Genomic DNA, 14,445 nt, shown 5'->3' with positions numbered 1-14,445 from the left:
TACACTGACTTAAGATACTAAATTTTTCCATTTGCCCTCTGCACAACCACTTCCTAAGTTTCTTTGCTTTTCTCTCTCTCTCACCTTCAAATACTATGTTAGTATCACAACAAGCCTAGCATCACACAAAAGAAATTTTATTCAGCATGACTTCTACTTTTGAGAAAAACTGCATAGTTTTGTTTTTCATTTCAAGAATACTTATGTGAAGTACTGCTTTAACTCCTACAGTGAGCTCAACAGGAACAAACTCAACAAAACAATAGCTACAATTTCTCTGAAGACTTCCAAAACACAGCTGTAGAAGCATCACTTACAAGAATCATTGTAACACAGGTCTTCCCCTTTGCCACAATACTGCTTGCCCTTGGTTCGTAGGTTGGCTTTTACAGGACAGTCATCACTGGGTTTGAGAATGAGGCTGAAAACCTGTTTTCCTGTCCAGAGTGTTACAGGCTTAGAGGAAAAAAAAAGGACAAGAATTAGGATTACAGAGTTTATGCTACAACTACACTAAAACAGCAAGCAAGAATTTAATTGTAAAATTGTTTTCTATACAGAACCTTTCTATACTTGTAGAACTACAGTTGTAGAAGTGCATAGCAGCATTCCTTTGAATTTGGAAGTATTATGCACTTTTATAAATAGAAAAACATTGACTGCTGAATGGTTATCCTTTACATAAGGGTAGGTGCATGCATTTCGAGAAACATCTTCTATTGCTCCCTCTTACTGTCATGTTTCCCTTTCTGATTAGAAAATGAAAGAAAAAAAAAAAAAAGATGCCACTGTTGTCATTTCATTTCTCAAAGAGGTTGCAACATTTATAATTCCTTCTTTATATAGTGCCTTTGGTTTAAATTTTTAGGAGGTTAAACATTCATATAATTATGTACTCCCCTCAGCTGTAGTTAAATGTAAATAGCTGTCACAGCTACCACCAAAATTATTCATTTGGAGTGATAGAAGCAGTCAAAGAATCACTGCTCTTGGCTATTAGCTATTAGATACTGCCCATAAATTCTCTGAACTTGTTTTATATTAGTATTATTCACTGGTATTTAAATTTCACTTTCTGAATTTCCCTAATATTACACCTATTATTTTGAAATTAAATAAAAGGTGTTAAAAGTATACACCAATACTTAGTAAGTATTTAACAAATTTAAAAGTGTACCAAACTCCCTCCAAACAATACTGTTTGCCTCAAGTACAAAATTAATCAAATACAGGCACCCATAAATGTATGTGAATGAAGGCTTAACAGACCCTAATCTAATAAATGATACTATAGCTCTCTTCAAAGTTTATGACAAATACACAAATACTCTGTCCTTTGTAATAAGTATTTTGTGTACATGATGTAACAAACGAAAAACCAACCAAAAAAACAAGCAAGCAAGCAACCAAAAAAAAAAAAAAACAAACCAAAACCCACATAGCACTCATCCTCTTTAACACATTGCCAGGTTAACAACTAAAGCACACTATTTCACAGGTTTAACATCTAAATTTGGGATACTGAAACCTCGAACTGTTGAGCATTTCAGGACACTACTTGAGAACACCCAAGGAGTAACATAGTTTCTTCACTTTGCCCCATATTAGTCTGCACAGCTAGTAACAGTGAGGTTACCAAGAACAACCTATCTTCTACTGACCACTAAGAGCCAAGTGGTCTGTCTCAGAGTAGCAGGATAATAGCAAAGCTATGTTTGAACCCTGAAGGAACCCTGCATCTGGAGAGCACCATGCAAGGTCGATTCTGTTCAGCATCAGGAACCATCAAAAAAACTCCTGCATAGCTTTGGCCCTGAATTCTGATCCTTGCACTGTACACTTTACAAATACAAAATCTCCTACAAAACTAATGTCAGAGAAAACAAGAACTGTCTCTGCTGAGAACGTCACCACGGGTCAACATTAAAAAAAAAAGAGTTTGACACACCTTCAGAATTGCTGGAGGTGGAAGACGAACTTTAATCTTTTCATCCTTGCCAACCAGGATAGAAGCAATAATTTGACAGGCTTTGGCTCGATCAAAAAAGGTATCTTTTAATGTAAGAAGATAGGCACCTAAAATGTAAAAAATTAACATGACAGACTAAAATGAGATTAAGTTCAAAAGCTATTGTATATTCAGTATCAATGATTTCATTCTAATACTAGTTACCTACTTACTATGCAAAAAGACAGTAGTTCAGACAGCTTCAGTTGTAAATCCTTCCCAGAACTTTTTTTTAATTGCTCCATACTCAAATCTTTAAAAATTAGAACCAGTGTATTTCTATAATCTATTCTCTCTCTCAGACTCTATCTCACAGGTTAAAATAAGGCTTTGGCATTAATTTTTGTACACCTTCCTTATATTCATTGGACACTTCCCAAAGAACTAAGGAAACTTGAAGCTACTTACTGCAGATTAAAACTAATTTTTGACCAATGAATTCAACTCCTCTACCATAATCATAAGCAGTTTTCATGTTGTCTACCTAACGCATACAAAGAACCCAAATGTTCATTTTCTCTGTCAGAGAAACACTGCAAAACATAGGCAGAGGTAATAGTAATTGCAGCTACAAAGGTAGACAGTATCAGAAGAGATTCTGAGGACATCATTATATTTCAGACTAACAATGGCCTTACTTTCATAATGTCAGTTTGACTTGTGAAAGGAGAAATTTTTAATTCATATAGAAAAATTCTGGAAAAGTGGGAAGTGATTCTGATGAAACAACTGTCAAATTGCACAGCAATAAAATAAGCTTATATACATACCTGTGAGGAAGTCTTGAATAGCAGCGATAAGAGGTTCTCCATTTCTTGGTGTTACCAAGTTTGCTTTAGTCTATATGATACAAGAAACAAAAAAAATTACACATTTGAAGACACTGATACTCCATTTGTCACTCAGAAGAAAACTTACCATTTAAGGCAGTTATTTTGGTAAAAGCTTATTCTAAATCAAAGTACAGCTTTCTTCAAAGAGATTGAAATAACAAACTAGATGTTTCAGTTCACTACAGTCCATGCAAGTCTATTGATAGTTAAAGAATAAACTGAGAATAGTTATTGAAAATTACATATTCTGTTTCCAAAGCAGAAGCTGCAATCAGCTTGATGTGTTTGGTAGGTTACTGTTTGAACAGGACAGGGAAGGGAAGACAACCTAGCTTTGAGAACCTGCAAAGGGACAAAAGAGGTTACGCTCACTGCAGGGAGCTAGTGAAATACTTCAAGTTGTGTGACCCTACTGATATGTAATAATCAAGCTAGCCACTTCCACTAGCCCCATCTTCTTATGCCTTACTCGACCACTGCTCCAGTTAATCACCCCCACCTATGCAGCACAGTTTTGCCTGAACTGTTCACAGGCCCACACAAACCTAAAGCACACACTGGCGTGGTGGGGGGGAAAGGTTCTTTTTAAGCTCGCAAATCAGTTCCGCAAGCCAATACATGCTGCAGCCAACAGCTGTGTTGGTACGTCTGAAGTAGCATTGGCATTCAGTCACCCTAAAGGAGCGATGTACTGGAAAATCCTCAGATTGATGCTACTGATTCTACTTTCACACCACAGATCAATGCCTGCAACCATCAGATCCCTCTTTATCTACCTTCCCTTCCCTCTTTTTTCCCTGCCCTAAGAGCCTACTGTCTCCTGCCTTCTCTGATAAACTGCCTTCTGCAGTACAAGCACACTATCACCGTCTCATTTCCAGTTGGTCTGACCATCTGCAATTGCTGGGCTGTCAGACCAGGAGCAAAGTATGTATCTGTTTGGTAACAGAGCCACCCTATTTTGGTAGCAATCACTAAGGACAGTCAGGCAGAAACATACTAATGACATCTACTTACTTAAAACCATTGAGTTTTCCTCAGATGCTAAATATAAGTCTATTAGACTTCCATTGCATAACAGTCCTAATTTATTCTAAGTTCCCTTTTGCAGAGTTTTCAGGCAGCTTCACAGTCGCACATTATCCATACCCAGGAATCTTGATAATATTTCAGATTTCACATGCAAGTTAAGAAATACAGGGTTCAGCCCACCTGTCACTAGCAAAATCCCAACCCCAACATTATCTACCTACCCCCATTAAAACAAGTGCTTCTGCTTTTGCTTCTTCTGTCTGAGGAAGGTGAAGGTTCATCTCATCTCCATCAAAGTCTGCATTGTATGGTGTACAGACACATTCATTAAATCTGAATGTCCTATGAGGTTTTACTCTAGCCTGGAGGAAAAAAAAAAAAAAAAAAAGTGATGCACATGCAGTCAAGCATGCTAAAAGATGAAAAGTTATGCCTGAGTGCTTCCTTGTAGGCTTTATCTTTTCTTTTTATTGCAGACACGAGTCAAAACTTCTGATTATAGGATTTAACTCAACCAGGAACTGACAGAAATTGTACTCAGGTTATGTTATACAAATGTAGCTAATAACTTTCACTATGAAGAATTTATACAAAGCACAGAACACAACATGCTTTGTAGAGATGACATCAACTCTACAAAAATTAAATGCTTACGCAAGAACAGATACTGAGGTCAATCATGGCTATTAACAGAACTGTCCAGACAGCATACTGCCCCGTTACACATCAATTCCCATGCAAAAGCATAACTCCACTGTATTCATGCTCATCTCCATGCAGTGTTTCAAAAGCTGTTTATTTTTGGGCATGTAAGAGATAAACATCAATAAAGGTAAACCACCTAATATTCAGGGATGCACTACCTGTATGTTAGGCTGTGTGTGCACTTACAATGTGAGCCATGATGCTCAGTTTATGAAGAGAGGGTTGACGGTTGAACAGGACTATGTCACCATCTATAAGATGTCGCTCCACGATATCACCAAACTTCAACTCCTGGGCCATCTTTTCTCGGTTTCCATATTTCAAAAATCTTACAGTACCACATAACAAATAGAGTCAGAAGAAACAAAGTCAGAAACATATTCACACAACTGAAAATAAATTCTGTTTATAATGCAAGTTCTTCCATTAAATGTTCCAGTATTTGTATTACAATAAATAGAAGACAAAACTGGTGTGGATTGCATCATTAAATATCAGTCCTGCTGCTATTAACAAAGCTGCCTGTTTTCATTTATCTCTGTACTACACCACCTATTTCAAATAAAAGAGACTCAGTCATAAAACGAAACAAAAAATCTAACTGCAGTTCACTATCATTAGTATGTACACTTAAGTTTAAATCCCACAAATTACCTAAAAAGAAATTGTAGACTAAACCTCAAGACATAATGACCATTTTTTTTTTCCTGCCCTTTATGAAAGATTCTAAAAATAAATTTTAATCCCTGTATATCTGTTTTCACACAGCAGTAAGAACAAGTTGATGGGGAGAAATAAAGAGTGAATCATTACAGATAAGCATGATACCTTTTCATCTGTGTGTGCCTTTGCTGTATGAAGTTGGCTCCAGGATGAACATCAGGACCATTACGGACAAGTTTCCTCATAAAATTAATATTTGCTTTGTTCACCTGTTGCATAAACACTTCAATCAGAAACAAATGAAACATGTTTCAGGACTTCTTGTTTTTGCTGGTGGCTTTTATGTTTTCAAATTTTAGGCTCAACTGACAAACCCCCTCACAGCCTCCAGCTGCTGAAGGGAACAGGCAGGAGGGAATAGAGGAGAAAAATGTAAGCCAATCTTAGATCAGAACATCAGAATGAAATTAAATTAAAAATCTGGGAAGTAAATTCAGAAATAAAAATACCCAACCACTCCTTAGACAGATATACCAGCAAACATATGAAGCTATGTATGAGTTCAAAAAATATCAAGCAAAACTCTTCTCTCTTGATAAGTCACTCCTTACACCATATGCCTTCACAGTATGCCATGGTTTAACCCCAGCCAGCAACTAAGCACCACGCAGCCGCCCACTCACTTCCCCACCCCCCACAGTGGGACGGGGGAGAGAATCAGGGGGAAAAAAAGTAAAACTCAAGGGCTGAGGTAAGAACAGCTTAACAGAAAGGAAAATAATAATAATAATTATAATATGACGATAAGAGTAATAGAAGAATTGGAATATACAAAACAAGTGATGCACAATGCAATTGCTCGCCACTTGCCAACCAATGCCCAATTAGTTCCTGAGCAGCAATCCCTACCCAGGCCAACTGCCCCCAGTTTATATACTGGGCATGACATCACATGGAATGGAATCCCTTTGGCTAGTTGGGGTCAGCTACCCTGGCTGTGTCCCCTCCTAACTTCTTGTGCCCCTCCAGTCTTCTTGCTGGCTGGGCATGAGAAGCTGAAAAATCCTTGATTTAGTCTAAACACTACTTAGCAACAACTGAAAACATCAGTCTGTAATCAACATTCTTCTCGTACTGAACCCAGAACATAACACTATACCAGCTACTAGAAAGAAAATTAACTCTATCCCAACTGAAACCAGGACAAAGGACTTGCATATATCTGCTACTACAACCTTCATTTACCAGCAGCAACGAAACTGGCAAAGCATCACTGAATGATATTTTGAACATAAAGCAATACATTCAGTCCCTTTTACAGCAAGGTTATAAAGGTGGACAACACTGAGGTCTGGTAAACAAACAAAAAAAAAAAGGCATAGAAAAAGTTTGGTTCTACACTACCTACCTTTTCAGGAAAGGTTAGTATTTTAGCAACATGAATAGGCACTGCTACTTCATCTATTCTTAAATTTGGATCAGGTGAAATGACTGTTCTGCCAGAGAAATCCACTCGCTTTCCAGACAGATTGCCTCGAAACCGACCTAACAAAATAAGCAAGTGAAAAATTTTATAAAAAATTGTTTTCAAAATGTTATCTGTTAAGACAGCATATTAGAACATCTTTCACAGTACATCACTGAAGTGCAACACAATAGTAGCAGATATATGCTTTAGAAAGCAAGTATTTGTGGTTTAATTGAAAAAAAAAAATAGTTAAAAACAACTTTCTAGACAAACCTTGCTTTCCCTTAAGTCTCTGAACAAAACCTCTGGTCCATTTTTTAGGTGCCATGTTGAGAGGAATTCCTGAGAGCTCACTGTTAATGTACAGGGCACACTGCAGTTGGAGAAAATCCCAGTCTTCCATAATCATCTGTGTTTTGGCTCCTGATATCCTATGCTAAAGAAAATAGTTATCCAGTTCAGAAAATAAATATAACAACACATATCAAACCAGCAAAGAATTTTTCTGATATGAGTACAACTCATATCGTATCATATGAGTGCACCCTCAGCAAGTTTTCCGATGACACCAAGCTGTGTGGTGCAGTCGACACACTGGAGAGAAGGGCTGCCATCCAGAGGGACCTTGACAGGCTTGAGAGGTGGGCCCATGTGAACCTCATGAAGTTCAACAACGCCAAGTGCAAGGTCCTGCACATGGGTCGAAGTAATCCCAAACACAAATACAGGCTGGGCAATGAGTGGATTGAGAGCAGCCCTGCGGAGAAGGACTTAGGGGTGTTGGTTGATGAGAAGCTGGACGTGAGCCAGCAGTGTGCACTCACAGCCCCAAAAGCCAATCGCATCCTGGGCTGCATCAAAAAAAGTGTGGCCAGCAGGTCGAGGGAGGTGATTCTGTCCCTCTACTCCACTGTTGGGAGACCCCACCTAGAGTACTGCCTTCAGCTCTGGGACCCCCAACATAAGAAAGACATGGACATGGACCTGCTCAAGCAGGTCCAGAGGAGGGCCATGAAGGTGATCAGGGGGCTGGAGCACCTCCTCTATGAGGACAGGCTGAGAGAGTTGAGGTTGTTCAGCCTGGAGAAGAGAAGGCTCTGGGGAGAGCTTATAGCAGCCTTCCAGTACTTAAAGGGGGCCTACAGGAAAGATGGGGAAGGACTCTCTAACAGGGAGTAAGTATAGTGACAGGACGACGAATAACGGTTTTAAACTGAAACAGGATAGATTTAGATTAGATATTAGGAAAAAATTCCTTACTGTAAGGGTGGTGAGGCACTGGAACAGGTTGCCCAGAGAAGTTGTAGATGCCCCATCCCTGGAAGTGTTCAAGGCCAGGCTGGATGGAGCTTTGAGCAACCTGGTCTAGTGAAGGTGTCCCTGGCCATGGCAGGGGGGTTGGAACTAGATGATCTTTAAGATGACCTTTCCAACCCAAACCATTCTAGGATTCTTTCAAAAATAATGTTAAAAAACTTTCATACGTTGGAATGAAAAAGGTGAGATAATTTTATAACAGGATGCATATTGCTATAACATAAGGCCTTTCACAAGAGAACCCAGCAAAAAATTTCTTTTGACTAACATCTGCTTTGGACAAATGCTCACAAAACTATGTATATTTTTAAATTCTATTTTTCCCAAGCCACTGAAGTTAAGCTAATATAACTTCACAGCCAGGAAAATCACCAGTAGTTAATAGTGCTCACTTGATTTTGTTTGCCTGATAAAAGACCACTTTTGAAAAGCCTGAAAATATTAGTCTGGTAGAACTGTTCTTCTAAACAAAAGATAAATTGTCAAATTTACTTCTAGTCTTAATTTGATAACCATGCTAACTGAGAGCTGATTTCTTAAGAACAGATACTGGAATAAAGAAAGGACAAAGATGTAGTAAAAAAAAAAAAGAGGAAGGTCTACATGGGGGAAAAAAAACCCAAGACCAATAGGTATAATGTTTTCATTGTAAGTGACCATTCGAAAAGTGTCATAAGTCACAGGAGGGGGAAAAAAGAGAAAGAAAGCACGCAAGAAAGACAATGTGCAAGAAAAAAGAAGAGTTTACAGACCAGAACTCAAAAGAAAAAACATTTCCCATGATCCACTACCAGATCTTCAGTAGGTCCTATACTGCAAGCAGCAGTCAGCCAGCTCTATATCAAGCAGGTTTCTCTATTTCTGTTAACAAAATGTCAAACAACATACCAGTACAGTACAGACTGCTTGCTAGATTGTAAGCAGTAAGAAAAGTAAAACCACTTGCTGTATTCAATTCTAACCAAATCTTTTCGAAGGCAACAGTCTCTGAGAGGTTGAAGGATGACTCACCTTTTTTATTACATCATTGAGGAAAATTATCTCTGTCAGTTTCATTGTCAAGTCATCTTCATTGGTGCCAGACTTCAAGTCACTCACAACGGAGGGTCTGATACACAGTGGAGGCACCAAGAGTCGTGTGAGGATCAAATCCGAAGGTTTACCTGCTTCTGGGTTCATCAGAAGCAGAGGGATGTCTTCTGCTGGGATTCTTTTAAAGAGGTTCAATACTACCAAAGGATTCAAGTTTTCCTACAAAATCCATTGGAGAATGAGGAGAACAAGCCATCACGTAACAGTTTCAATGCTTCCCTCCTCCCCTCATTTATTGATTGTTCAAAAAACAAAGTATTTTAAAAAGGCAAATAGAGAAGAACTATTCATGCAAACAAAACTATGTTTTGGTTTATTTATTCTGAACCAATGCTTTTAGTCTCAGATACTAACTTGCTGTATTCTTTCCTTCCTTTTTTTCCTTTTACATTAGTTTTTACTTATCATGTTACTCTCTCTTCTAAAAGAGTTAACTGAGAGTATTTCATCGTTATTTGACAAAGCAACTCAAACCTCTTACAACAAAGTTACAGTACATTGTATTCATTTTATTAGCAGAAACTCTAATGAATCACAGTATTTTCTAGACTAATTTTCAAAACTTCATTTCTCTCTTTAGTACAGCTGTTGCTGTAGTATAAGTAACTCCAGATAACCACTACTTTTTCTGTCCAAATATGTACCCTGAGGTCTTCCCAGCTTGCAAAGAGCAGAAGGAAACAAAACTGCACACAGTACAAAGCTGAGCGAAACAAAAAGGTTAGATAATTAAATCTCCCCTCTCCTTCTCAAGTTCTTCTGAAGAAAAAAATATTTCTGTGTATTGTAATAAACTCGGAGTTATAGTAAATGTACATGCAGAGTTTATATGGGCCTATATTTCTTCTCCCTTTTCTAGCTTACGGGAGTATAACACACCAAGAACATTCCCCTTCTTTACAGACAGAAAGCTATGTATCAGAACATACCAATGAATTAAATTTCTCATTTTAGCAAAGTCAGCATTATTGCAATAAATACAAACATTCTTCAAGAGTCTTTTGGTATATGAAAATCTTGGACAACCCACAAGGCTTAAGCTGCTACACAGACAACCTTTGAGGAGTTTTATTTCACACGCAAAAACTAGCAGCAAATTTAAGTCATAATAAAATTCACCTGAGCTCTTCCCAGTAAGGGTTCTACTTCTTTGTTATGTTCTATGGCAGTTTCAAAGGACTGGAGAAAAGTAGATACTATTGGATCTACGACTTTCTTATTGGTCTTATACTTTTCATGTATTATTTTCAACAAACCACACTTCTTCACGGTTCCTGCAAGCAAATAATTGTGGGTTGTTTTGGTTGGTTTGGTTTTTTTAACAACGACAAAAACGCCAAAAAACCCCCCAAAACTTAAAATGAGTAAGCTACAGTTCCAAAACTAGTTAAGCCTTCAGTGAACACAAGAATAAAATAAAACTTTATCAGCTTTATTAACCAGTTTCCTAAATGCATTAAACAAGAAAAGGATAACAAGGTCATGTCTCCTTGTATGGCTGCCTTGGTGTGCCTAGATCAGGATGTGGATTCTAAAGCTGAAAGCAGGTAGTTTAGCCCACACTTTAATTCCACTTCACCTCAGTCACAGCAGATTTTTTTAAGTAGAAGTTCCCACACTAAAAATGGGACTAAGATGTGCCATTTATATATCATCCCACTATCTTTTAAAGTAATTTTGGAAGTGAATTATAAGAAAAATCTGAGCAATATTCTCATGTTTTGCAAGTAACATTATTCATAAAACTTCCACAGACTAGTACAAGTGCCTTCCAAACTCAATTATTTTTACTGAAGTATGCTGACCTACCACTTAATTTTGTAAATGCCTATTGTTTGTGCTCCCTATGTGTGTATGTGGCACTTACGATGAAGCAGCTCTCTATTTATTCAGGCTGTTGATCATTACAAACAACCCACAATTTTCAAGATCTAAAAACATAGTTTGAAGTTATGAATTAGCCATCCACTATGAATCTGTAGCACTGCAAGTCCTTTAACAGCAGTATCACTTGATCAGTGTACATGAAGAAAAAAAAAATACCCAACGCATTTTGAAAATCAAATGCGAAATCTTATTAAGATACTCTGCCCTGAAGAACAAATTCCAGTGTAACCCAAGATCATCACAGCTCAAATACTGCCAAACTGCAGAACATACCCTCCTAGATGACGACAAGCACATCTAATGTTAAGAAAGATAATTTAATACAATGACAAAAAATGAAGTTCAATCAAAATTACAAAGTCTACGAATGCTTCTATGTTAAGGTATTGATCACTGACAATAGCTCCCAATATTTTTAAAAACATGTTAAGCAGGGTTTTTAATGCTATTATTGAAGTATCAAATATTGGTTACCGCCATGAAGAGATATCACATTAAACAAAAGAAACAACTAGGACAATGTCTATATCCACATAAATGAAATGTGAACAAGCATGCGCTCGGCATCAAGAATACAATTACCAGATTCTTAATAAGGGCCAGGTAAAATATCCATTAGCTGTGGAACTAACAAGGATATTCAAGATTTTGATGCCCATCACAGCCGCCAAGGTAAAAACCATCACAGTAGATAACTATCACTAACTGCTAATGTCAACACTCACCATTAAAGGCACCACAGTAAGGACAAGTGTTTTTCTTTCGGCACTTTTCAGACACTTTCTTTTTTAGTCCTCTTTTCTGAAGATATGTAAGGCCAGGTCGCTTCAGGTAATCCAAAAATTGTTTTTTTTCTTCCACTGACAGCATGATACAGCAACAGGTTTTGCAGATCATCTTAAGTGTAAACACATATTAACACAGCTGTTTAACAGACACATTCAGATATGTAACATCTTCTACTACAACTTAAGTTCTTCAACAGAATGCAGTCTTTTTGAATGAAATACGGTGGTCTTGGTTGAAAGACCAATTCATATGCTGTAATACACAAAAAAAAGTACACCAAAAAAATAGTCAATGAGGCAAATACTTTTCTAAGCTCTGCAGGATCTTAAAGATCCATATAAAGCAAACAGAGTTTTGATTTACTGGGATGTCCTAAAAGGCAAGTTACATTGTATACATTTAATTCAAACTACTACAGAAAAATAATGGGTTAAATTAGTCAGTCTGAGATTACCTAAAATATAACAAATGTATTTACATCACTAGGACTAGTATTTAAATACATTTTTTTTTACAAAACACAAGATGCATAAAGATAAAATTTATAATACAACCTTATTTATAATACAACCTAAATAGGTTGTATTATAGGTCTTCTCAATTACTCTTTCAAGCACCATCTTTACCAATAATTTCATTTTTCTAGACTAGAAACTGATGACAAATCATAACTGTAATAATTTACCTGTAAGATGCCTATCACAGCCTTGAAATACCCAACGTGAAAACAGGGCAGTTCTAAGTCAATGTACCCATAATGTCCTAAGCAATCAGCCAGATTTTTTCCACAGGTTTCACAGGGACGGTCTTTTTCACTGGTTCCCTTTGGCAGAAGGGGAACACACACATAGAAAAGCATTTTAGCTATAATCAAGTGAATGCATAGAAAATACAAGACTTCTTAAGCTAGTCAGCGATCCTAACAGCACACCCAGAGCACCTACTCCTTTTTCCCAGCATCAGAAGCATGTCAGTAGCATGACATTCATTCCAATCCTTAAGAAAAATGTCCTTCACTCACAGGCCCTACTGATACCAGTGACGTTAACTCATACAGCCTTTTGCAACAGATCTACAGCCTGCTAATCTACAATGTTATTTTGCAGACGAATGTCTCTGGGTCTCCCAATAACTGGGGAGGATACACTTATCTCCTGTCTCAAAAGAATGCTCTCCTGAACCACCCAAAAGCATGAAGAGAGTAACTGTCACTGCAACTGACAGTCTATGGAATTCAGGAAGAGACGCATTTGCATGTATCTTGGATGAGCAGTAAACTTCAGTCACTTATCTGTAATCACGTCAAGCAATTCTACAAAAAGGATTGGGGGGGGGGCGGGGAACCAACAGTTCTCACCATGCGATGGTCAAGTACTCCATACTGCAGCGGAGAGTGATGGTTGTCCTGACTATACAAGTTTTTGCTAACCACTTGAATGTGAGCTTGCTGACGCATCTCCTCTGGTGATTTCATGCCAAAACAGATGTGGCTTCTAGAATGGAAATTTCACATGTGTATATGTGCACTTGTATATATATGCAAAATTACTTATAACTACAGCCACACACACATGGGTGTTCAAAAGCAATACAACGGCAGCTAAGTCGATTCACAGTATTGCTGAAGCAGGTTCTTTTGGAGCAAGTATAAAAGAGAGAGCTGCTCTGCAGCGAGTTGGTGGTTTATATCTGGGGGAATCTATCGATGTTCTTGGGCAACCCTACAGCTGCCCACCGGCACAGCCACCCGCCCGCCCCGCCGGCAGCCTGAGCCAAGCCCGGCCAGGCCCAGGAGAACGCAGCCTACGCCGGCGCTTTCAACAGCGGACCAGCCGTGGCATCACCCGCCGCTAAGCTTCTCCCCGGCTCCCTTCACAGCGGTTGCACCGCGCCCTGGGACTTCTGCCGCGGGCCGCCACCGCCACCGGGCCCACCCCGCCGCAACGCCGGGTCCCTGAGCGCGGGGCGGGGCGGCGGAGCACACTCACATTTTCTTGGCCACGTCCGTCTCCCTGAACTGCTCCTTCACCATGGCGGCGGCGGCGGGTGCCGGCGGCGGCGGTGGCGGGCCCCGGCGGCGGCGGTGGCGGGCCCCGGCGGCGGCCCCTCAGCTCCGGCGCGGCTGCACGCGGCGGCGCAGAGCCGGCCCACCCGGCGGCGGCGCAGAGCGGCGGCGGCGCGGCCCGCAGCGCCCCCTGCTGGGGCGCAGCTGGGGTCCTCCCGCCGCGGTCTCCCGGCCGCTCCCCTGCCGCCGGCAGCAGCCGCGCCTCCGCCCGGCCGCTCCTCACGGCCGCCTCTGGGGCTGACTCTCGGCGCCCACCGGCGCTCCCTTGCCCGCCACGGTACTGTCACCGGCCAACAACCGCCGCTACCCCAGCTACCAGGAGCTGCGCCGCCAAGCGCGCTTGGTGGCTCTGCGTTTAGTTTCCCTCACGGCAGCCCTGACCCAGACCCTGGTCACCAGCGGCGGGGCGGGCTGGTAGAACCGACCCCGCGGCAGCACCAGTACAAGCGGGGGAGCTCGCCCCGCCACGCAGCCGCTCACGGGGCCGAGGAGGCCGCCCTCCCAGCCCAGCCGCGCCGCGCCCATCAGGCGCGCATAAGCCACCCCTGCTGCCTCCTTCTGGGTCCGGCTCTGGAAAGGACACCCC

The 14,445-nt window shown here is 40.2% G+C and overlaps 1 protein-coding gene across 7 annotated transcripts in view; it reads right to left on the bottom strand.

Moving 5' to 3' along the window:
* POLR3A (RNA polymerase III subunit A) overlaps positions 1–14,311 on the bottom strand; it is a 41,049-nt gene extending 26,738 nt beyond the window's left edge. For 6 of the 7 annotated variants that reach the window (XM_075025648.1, XM_075025650.1, XM_075025645.1 and 3 more), the window contains exons 1-14: positions 13,783–14,311; positions 13,152–13,287; positions 12,480–12,617; positions 11,731–11,902; positions 10,238–10,392; positions 9,038–9,277; positions 6,983–7,145; positions 6,650–6,786; positions 5,407–5,510; positions 4,765–4,906; positions 4,095–4,235; positions 2,779–2,848; positions 1,949–2,076; positions 318–456 (exon numbers count right to left, since the gene is read on the bottom strand). In XM_075025648.1, the coding sequence (XP_074881749.1) occupies positions 318–456; positions 1,949–2,076; positions 2,779–2,848; positions 4,095–4,235; positions 4,765–4,906; positions 5,407–5,510; positions 6,650–6,786; positions 6,983–7,145; positions 9,038–9,277; positions 10,238–10,392; positions 11,731–11,902; positions 12,480–12,617; positions 13,152–13,287; positions 13,783–13,826 (1,909 nt within the window). In that variant the 5' untranslated portion in view covers positions 13,827–14,311. Of the gene's footprint in view, positions 1–317; positions 457–1,948; positions 2,077–2,778; positions 2,849–4,094; positions 4,236–4,764; positions 4,907–5,406; positions 5,511–6,649; positions 6,787–6,982; positions 7,146–9,037; positions 9,278–10,237; positions 10,393–11,730; positions 12,047–12,479; positions 12,618–13,151; positions 13,288–13,782 lie in introns of those variants that run through there. The other variant, XM_075025652.1, reaches the window with a different exon arrangement.
* Between the last annotated feature and the right edge of the window lie 134 nt (positions 14,312–14,445).

Source organism: Buteo buteo, chromosome 4, assembly GCF_964188355.1.
Source record: "Buteo buteo chromosome 4, bButBut1.hap1.1, whole genome shotgun sequence".
NCBI lineage: Eukaryota > Metazoa > Chordata > Aves > Accipitriformes > Accipitridae > Buteo > Buteo buteo.
The sequence above is the reverse complement of the archived record's forward strand: the minus strand, read 5'-3'. Positions and strand labels throughout refer to the sequence as shown.